This window comes from Cyprinodon variegatus, unplaced genomic scaffold (assembly GCF_000732505.1).
Source record: "Cyprinodon variegatus isolate N-32 unplaced genomic scaffold, C_variegatus-1.0 Scaffold440, whole genome shotgun sequence".
NCBI lineage: Eukaryota > Metazoa > Chordata > Actinopteri > Cyprinodontiformes > Cyprinodontidae > Cyprinodon > Cyprinodon variegatus.
The window spans coordinates 348,575-357,116 of record NW_015150893.1 but is presented as its reverse complement, the minus strand read 5'-3'; the positions used below and the strand labels follow the sequence as shown (position 1 = coordinate 357,116).

General features: G+C 41.2%; 2 protein-coding genes across 2 annotated transcripts in view; both read right to left on the bottom strand.

Moving 5' to 3' along the window:
• Positions 1-3,534, bottom strand: part of pptc7 (PTC7 protein phosphatase homolog) — a 14,980-nt gene extending 11,446 nt beyond the window's left edge. The window contains exons 1-2 of the mRNA XM_015388873.1: positions 3,099-3,534; positions 891-1,070 (exon numbers count right to left, since the gene is read on the bottom strand). Coding sequence (XP_015244359.1) covers positions 891-1,070; positions 3,099-3,300 — 382 coding nt within the window. The 5' untranslated portion in view covers positions 3,301-3,534. The remainder of the gene's footprint in view (positions 1-890; positions 1,071-3,098) is intronic.
• An 887-nt stretch (positions 3,535-4,421) lies between these two features.
• Positions 4,422-8,542, bottom strand: part of ppp1cc (protein phosphatase 1, catalytic subunit, gamma isozyme) — an 11,587-nt gene continuing 7,466 nt past the window's right edge. Inside the window, exons 4-7 of the mRNA XM_015388898.1 lie at positions 8,281-8,385; positions 7,835-8,058; positions 6,398-6,532; positions 4,422-4,873 (exon numbers count right to left, since the gene is read on the bottom strand). Of these exons, the coding sequence (XP_015244384.1) occupies positions 4,784-4,873; positions 6,398-6,532; positions 7,835-8,058; positions 8,281-8,385 (554 nt within the window). The 3' untranslated portion in view covers positions 4,422-4,783. The remainder of the gene's footprint in view (positions 4,874-6,397; positions 6,533-7,834; positions 8,059-8,280; positions 8,386-8,542) is intronic.

The window sequence follows — 8,542 nt, the reverse complement described above, 5'->3', positions numbered from 1 at the left end:
CAAAAAAGTACTCCAGAGTGTTGTTCAGCATGGGGGTGAGTAGAAAATGAAGGCTAATCATGTTTTGGGTGTACTATTCCTTTAATGAAAAGAAGCTCTGAGTCTTTAGTGTCTCCTTGTTAAATAGCAGAGCTCAGTCTGTCTTAGAAGGCAGTGATTTCTTTCAAGAGTGAAAATGATTGTTTTCTTCTTTCAGCTACTTTAGGTCACTGATGGAACTTTAAATACCTAATATAGGAAATAATAGACTCCAGAAGAGATCTGATTCTTAAGAAACGGATGCAATACAGTTTGTCCGAGTGGAGTTGCCATATATTGACATCATAAGAAATGGGCGGGGCCCCGAGCAGTTCTGGTACCTACAGCGGCAGGACAGATGAAGAGGATGGAAGCAGGCGGATAACAAGGGGCCACACCCTGCTGCTGATTCAACCAGCACACCCAGATCTGCTCTCTGGGACCGAGCCTCAGAAGCCGGGGCCCTCGCACGCCATGACTCAGACCTAAACAATCACATGCTGCCTGCCTGGACGGCGTTCCTGCAGCCTTACAAAGGACGCCATCATCACTCTTTGAATTCCTCGGCTGCACTGAGGACAGTGGAAAACTACCAACACTGTCCGACACAAACACTCTTTTCCCCGACACGCGGTTTTGTTTTAAGAAGCAGGAAAGGGATACTGGTCGGGACATTCCCAGCCCTCCTTAATGGGATCTGGCTGTTGTGAGTCATCATGCAAAAATTCCTGTCCGGCCACCAATAAACTAAACCGCTCCGATGGAAACCACATGGAAGGCAGAGCATGTCTCCTCGCAGTGATGGTTCACGTCTAACGGCTGGCAGCGGGTTTTTTGTTCCTCTGCAGATAAATGCAGAGAGTTTTACACACCCAGCAGAGGCACTTTGTTCTGCAGGAGCTCGTAGTAGCTGGTGGTGAGGACTCCCACGGGGTTGCTGGGGACAAAGCGTCCTTCCTTCACCAGCCTCTCACACGTCTTCATCAGCGTACCGGAAAACTGAGACGGGTCCACGCCGTAGTCTCTCCAGCCGCCAACTCCATCAGCAACACCTGAGAAGCAGAGAGTCGTTTGATTAAAAGCTGGAACCGAGATTAAATTCTTAAAGATATGGTGGAGGATTTTTGCAATTAAAAAAAAAAAAAAAAAACCCGCCCTCTCCACTTTAAAACAAAAAAAATAAACATTCACAACCCTGTACCCGCTCCCGAGAGGGAACGCCTATTAAACGCGTGCAAGAACATGATCCCATTTCTCCTCATGCTCGCTGTTTAAAACTTGCTGTTTGCATCGCTCATACAAGCTTATTTTCCAGAACAAGATTTGCAATTTTTCCCCTTATGTCAGACTCACCATCAGTAAAGGAAAATGAGACCGAGCACGTAGGACGGCCTTACGTAAACACCGGAATGATTGACAATTAGGAGATCCACTTATTTAGATGATCCACCCGCAAAGAGAACAATCCTCCACTATACCTTTAAATCTGGGAAAGGTCAGACCACGAGCAAGATGAACAAACATGAAGTTCCCCTTAGAAAAAAACCCTAAAACACTCCAGCATGATGCTGCAGCCAGGGGTGCATTTAGGACATGTGAGGCCCTAGGCAGAGACAGGCAGGGGGCCCTCTGAATGGAGAAGTCAACACATAAAACAGACCCATTCTACAGATAGAGAAATGTTAATAGAATAGACATCCATTATCTGTTCTAGGTTGTGTCCCTCTCTTCTTGTCCCTTTTCTTCTTGTTTTCCTCTCTATGTTTTGTACTCAGCTGACTTTTCATGCTGTCTCTAAAGGAATGAAAGATTTTTTCCAAGCACTAAGCTCACTTAGCTGATTGCTCCTTCCTGTGTTTCCAAAAAGGCCAAAGTAAATAACCCAGTCCTTCTTTTCACTGTAGACAAGCCATGATCTGCTTATCTGTTCTCCATTTTTCATTTGGATGAAATAATAGCTGCATGAATCATGACAGCAGACAAGATAGAGGAGAGCAGGAGGCGGGGTTACCAATCTACTTGCTCTGGAGAGCAGAGTTCGCTGCTTTTAGATGTTGTCTCCAAAGTCTCCAGTAGCAGAAAAAAGTCTCTAGATTTGGCGCTAGGAGCTTTTTAGAAATCAAAGTGCTAGAGGGGTCTGAAAAGTGGCTAAATATAGCGACTAAAGCGCTAAGTTGGCAACACTGCTCTTTGCATCGTTTGTCTTCAAATTATTTAACGGCTGTCTGTTTGGACCTTTCTGAACATGTGCAGCAAATGGACTGATCCAATATGGTGGACACTGAAGGGGGGAATGAGACACACTTATTATAATCGTTCTGATGGCATTTTAGCAAAAGGACTTTTAACAAAAACATAATTAATGTGCAAAAATAAGGAATACATTATTAACTATACATGTAAACAGAGTTTTATGGGGTCCACAGGAACTTGGGGGCCCTAGGCAACTGCTTAATGGTAAATCCCCCCCTGGCTGCCACCACCATGCTTCATCACATGAATGGTGTATTCTGGTTGTTAAGTTTTAGGTTGCAACATGCTGACATTTTCAGTTTAGCTCCACTTCAGACAGATGGCTGCTGGTGTTTTATTGCATAAAAACCAGAGAAAAACATTTTCAGGTTTTTGTTTATCGTATTTTCCTCAGAAGGAGTTTGAGGATAAGATCCAAGTTTTTCCTAGAAAGGAAGCTTTTTGCCCTTCTACTCCCAGGACGCCAGAATCTGCTCTGCTGCCATACAAGGAGAGTTCACTGCATCCTTCCTTCAGGACTGAGAGCAGCCTGGAAATGAACAGCCAGGTTTAGAGAGAAGCTGTTCCTGATTGCAGGTTAAATCTGGAAACCTGATCTACTCTGCGGGTGTCAGCAGCACTTTCAATCAGATTAGGAGGCTGATTCCCCAAAATACTTAAATGGCAGCTTCTGCTCACAGATCAGGGTGTCTGTGACCCAGAGATGCTCTCATTGATTAATTCGGACAGTCTGCGATGTCCAGCTTATAATCCAAATTTAACTGCGATTAAAAGGACTGAAGACCTGCTCTCTTCTTTAATCTGTCAAACACAGATCGGACTCTTACCTAAAACATCGGCGGATCTGTGCCGGGCGATGAAGCACGCGTCGTCCCCATAACACATCCCTTTCTTCAGGATGCCTCTGCGGAAATCTTTGCCGAAGCCGCAGCTCGCCGTCACCAGGCTGTAGTCGCGGCTGTCTGTCTGAGAAAGTCCGCCGATCACAGCTCTGGCAACGAGTCGACCGTAAGACAACACCGACAACATCACCTACGCACCAGCCCCGCGGCAGCCAGGCGACCGGCCGAGCTAGCAGCCCGGCTAGCTTAGCGTCGAACAGAGAACGCGATGTTTGACACGCGAGGCTGGAGGGAAGCAAACAAAGGCAAAGCTGCTCTTTTTTTTTAATGGCGTCTCACGGGGATCCGCGTCTTCCTCTCTGGCGGAGCAGCGGGGGTCGGCGGTGAGCGGCCATGCTGTCACTGAGCCTCAGAGACACTGGAGCGGAGCGGAGCGGCTGCAGCTGTGGCCTCAGAGCGATCACAAGACTGCGCTGACGTCACGCGTTACCAAATCTACGTTTCCTAATAAGGAAACAGTGTCTTATGGCAGGCCGTAAAGCTGATTTCATGATAAAACGGCCTGCCATACTTTTCCATTTACCGAACGGAAGGCCAAATGAAGGGAAACTGTCCGAACAGAAAAAGCAGATTAGCTGAAACGATTTCTACGGAAGAAAAAAAAAAGTACTGATTTTTACATTTTATTTCAGTTTAATATTGGAAAAAAAGTCGGAATTCTGACTTTTTTCTCAGAATTTTGGATCTTAATGTAGATGGGCACCATGAAGGAAGAGATGTGAAAGGAAGAGTCAGAATTCTGACCTTTTTTCCCATTTTAAACTGAAATAAAATTTAAAAATCAGTTAACTTTTTTTTTTCCATTGGCCCTAATCCTCTTCCATAGTTTTCAAATACTTATAAAGTATAATATTTTTTGATTTACCCTCAAAGAATTAGAAAATTGCAGATTATCTGTCTTCTCCTTGCAAGTGAATTTGAAATCATACATTAATTAACAGATCAACCAGGTTACAATTTACAGCCTTTTTATTTTTCATTTTCAGTTTATTAGTTGTAAGAGGAATAAAAGCTTTGGAAACATAACATTCAACTATCAATTCCCAACCTAAACACACTTAAAAGTTTATTAGAAAGATTTACATGTTACAAGAGTGCTTATTTATTAATCAGTTTAGCACGAGACTTATTCAAAATGTGATGCAGTGTTGTCAATCTATGAAATTATGAGTAACTTAACTGTAAATAAAGTTTACAGAGGTGAACTTGTGTCCATGACTTTCCTTAGAACTTTTATATCCATTAACAATTACAGGTGAATGAAATGACGAAAGACATGAAATATAACTGGAAAAATTGTGCACAGCTTTAAACAAGGCATTCCTGTGCATAAGTAGCCGTATTATTATTATTATTACATTTTTCCTGATTGAACAGTCATATGTGGCAAAGACTAGCTGCAAAATGGAGTGCAAAACACCTGAGGTTTTCCATGGTGACATATCAATTTACCCCTGTGGACGGTCAAACAATAAAATATTTTTGCTTTCATCAAGTAGGAGTGGATATCTTTTCGGTATTGGCAGCGTGAAAAATAACCAATCCTTTGAACGCAGAGGATGAAAGCAGACAGAGTGCATCTCCGGCCATTCGGTCTCCAGCCCGGCCCCTCACTTCTTGGCTTGTTTGGTGACCATATTGCGGGGGGGAGTGACAGGGCGGCTCCCGTTCGGCTTCTTCTTCTCAGCTGGTTTTAAAATCTGCAGAACAAATTAAAAAAGAAAGTTTTCAGATTTTTTTCTTCCCCCACTTCCTTCTCTTTGCTACACAGAAATTAAAGCAATTCCCTTAATTTGACTTGGACAGATGATGAAGTTATTAAAATGAAAAACAGTGCAGATATTAAACAAAGACGCACTTAATGAGTCTGTGCTGCCAACACAGATACAGAATGTTCATATATTAAAAACAATGAGATCTATGTCTAAAGAAGAGAAACATGCAGCAATAAACGGCGTGGGACGGTTTCTATGGTGACTGAGGCAGAGAGGTGATTCTCAGAGAGAGATCTGGGAAGTTTATCCAAGTTTTTCTTTCTTTTTTCCACATAGAGGTGAGAGAGATACGCTGCGCTGACCTGCTCTGTCTGACCCTCCATATTCTGGTTTCTGTGAGGCTCAAAGACGATCACTACTTTATCCTTTTTCTGTCCTCCTGAACTCCTATCATGGGGAAAGTCTTCTATTTTAAGTTTCATTGATTGCTTTAGCTCCAGTCTGTCTTGGTTACTATAAACACAATGTGCGAATCCAAACTGACTCTTTCTTTGTACGATGAACAGATTTTATTTCGTATTTTCCCTTAAAGCGGATGTATTTTACTTTGTAACAGCGTCTCTCTTCCTGTCAGACCCATGATATTGCTGCTGAATTGCTGCGTAGTCCGAATAAAATAGACCTGGGCTCTATCTCAGGCAGATCTTCTCTGTCCTCAGCAGGAAACCTTCTCCAATTAATGTCAAAGATCGCTAAATACCACAACCTTTTCCAACAGGATTTTCTGTCAGGTTGGACGAAAAATCGAAAACGGTGTGATCTGGCCTTAAGGGTTATGACCCCCTTGGGATCGCAAGAAACTAAGTGGGGTGGGGGGGTGTCACATTAACTATGATGTGACCCTTGAGGTATAGGGAGGCCCAAATATATGATGAAATACAATAATGTTCATTTTGCCTTAAAATATGTAAATGCTACATTTATCTATAGCATTATTACTATACAACAAGAATTACAATTATATAATTAAATCTATTTTTTGATATATTTATTTAGGGGGTTAGTGTTAAAATAATTAAAATAATTACTGGACTTTATCTCAACAATAAATGTAGTGTGAAGTACTGTTATGTTTCTCAGGAGGAATCCAGTCTGCTGAAATGTTTGGAAATCTGTTTGTGACTGAAAGAAAAACTATCAAACATTTCTAATAAAAGCTGATGACTCCAGATATTAGACTGCACCCATACTGGACTTTGGAATCAGGGTTGATACTTGGACTTCAGGAGACTCTGTTGTTTATTTTTCCAACAAGAGATTCTGAAATTCTTCTTTCAAAGACAAATGGAGGTTAGCGCAACATTAATAAATACTATAAATACTCTACTGCTTAAATAAAAGTACCTTTTACTGCTGCAGTCCAAAATGAAGGATATAATATAATAACTAATAAATGTTTGCTTGATTGTGTGAGCAAAAAAAAAACTAAAATAAAAATCAGTGTTCTACCTGAAATGAGCACATGAGAGTCTCATCAACGCTCATCATGGCACCAGCGTTGTCGAACTCGCCACAGTAATTGGGCGCTGAGAACAATGTGACGAGCTGCCGCTTTGCAAAAAACTCGTAGCCGTCCTCAACAACCTGCAAGATAAAAAAACAAAAAAAAACAGTACAGATAAAAATCCCAGACGTGGGGGTTCAGTCGGTAGGATCGGTAAACTGAATTATGTAACACTGTGTTAAATATAGTCCAGTCGTGGATCAGGAGGAGCACACAGCACCGTTCATATCATGAAGTTAACTGGAAGCCGCCTTTTTTAAAAGTGTTAAAAACTAATTCGATGAAGATGCATCATATATCACAGATCTGTCATGATGTTTAAATGTAGTGTTGATGTTGCAGAGAACCGTAAAGAATCAATAGGAGCCATTCCTTCTGGCTCTTATCCTGCTGATATAGTTGGTGAAGCTTTTTTTAAGAGCATAAAGGCGTTCGCTAAAATCCTAAAGAAACCTTCAATTTAACTTTAGAATCAATAAAGGTATCCTTTAATTGTAATTTAAATTCTCTGATGTAGCCAGAAGCAACATTTTAAACTAAAACCATCCTTGTTAAATGCTAATAGTGAATATCTTTTTTCCCCCAGTACCAAATTTATGGTCTCACATTTATCGTAGCTCATAAAGCCCTCTGATATTCACCAACATTATGGCATATTGCATATTTTACTGATCAAATGCGTAGACTCACAGGCTACGCATTTGCGGGTCTCACATGGCAGAAGTGTAGCTTAAATCACGTGTGCAAAGAGAGCCAACCAAGAAACCGCCTGACTTGTAACCAAAGATTTGTCTGAATTTCTGGGTGTTGAAGCAACAACACTCTGTGTGCTTACACATTGATCTATACATTTGCAAATCTTAGTACGCATTTGTAGATCTGAATACAGATTTGTACATTTCTTTTTTAATTTCTTTTATTTTTTTTACACATTTGCAAACCGGATTACAAAAAAAATAGTTTCACACATTTGCAGATTTATTTACACATTTTCAAATCCCGCTGCACACAAATCGAGATACAGACACACAACTCTCCACACATGTACAAATAATTTTGCAACAATATTACTGCCATAGAGCTCTAATGAAAATGTTCTCTGAATGATTAAAATTAATTAATTTAAGATCCGTTTATCAACAAAAACTGATTCCAAAATTCTCTTTTTATTAAATTATTGTAATTTTTAGAAGACGACCAAGAAATGTTCCTTTCCTTTTAAAAGAAACAGGAAACAGTCAGCTGTTCTGGGCACAAACCATAGCAGATTAAAAAGGGTCCAAAGGTTTATAGTACCAAATGACAGAGAACAGAAGTTAGTATACACTGAACGCCTGCCAGTTCTGGCACTGGATGTGATGTTCTTGACTAAAGTGACATACCTGATGGGCACGGCAGATCAGATCCAGGTCGTGCTTGTGCAGGAACTTGGCTACCACCTCTGAGCCGAAGGTAAATGAGACGCCCCTGTCGTTCTCACCCCAGCCCAATACATCCTTGTCTGGGTCAGACCACAGCAGATCGCACAGCAGGCCCTGGTCGGGTACGTCAGTGGGACGCATGATGCGCCTGATCTGCTCCATGGACTGAAGGTCGGGTGAAAGCCCTTCGTGCAAAAACAAGGAAACGACACCAATAAACAGACAAACAAACACAGAGGTCAGAACCTATCACATGTGGGTCAGACTGACGCTGGAGGACAAACTGCACAGGCAGCATTTCACAACAACATAACAGATGACGTTAAAACTGTACTTTTTCGTGCAAATACGCAACAGATGAGACCAAAAAAGATCAGACTGTACTGTAAAGAAAAACAACAACCCACCTCCATGGCAGCAAAAGATCTTCTCGTCAACAATCGCAGCAATAGGAAGGCAGTTAAAACAATCTGTAAAGGTCTTCCACAGCTTGATGTTGTACCTTCGTTTACCTAAATTATGACGACAACAAAGCATGTCTGTTAAAAATCTGTTAAAAATTTTTAAACTCTTTCCCAACAAATTTCCCCTTTGAAGTTTTAAATAATAAAAAAAACAAAATCAAAAGTGAGACTGCAGAGAAAACTGAAAATTGGTGTCTGTCCATAT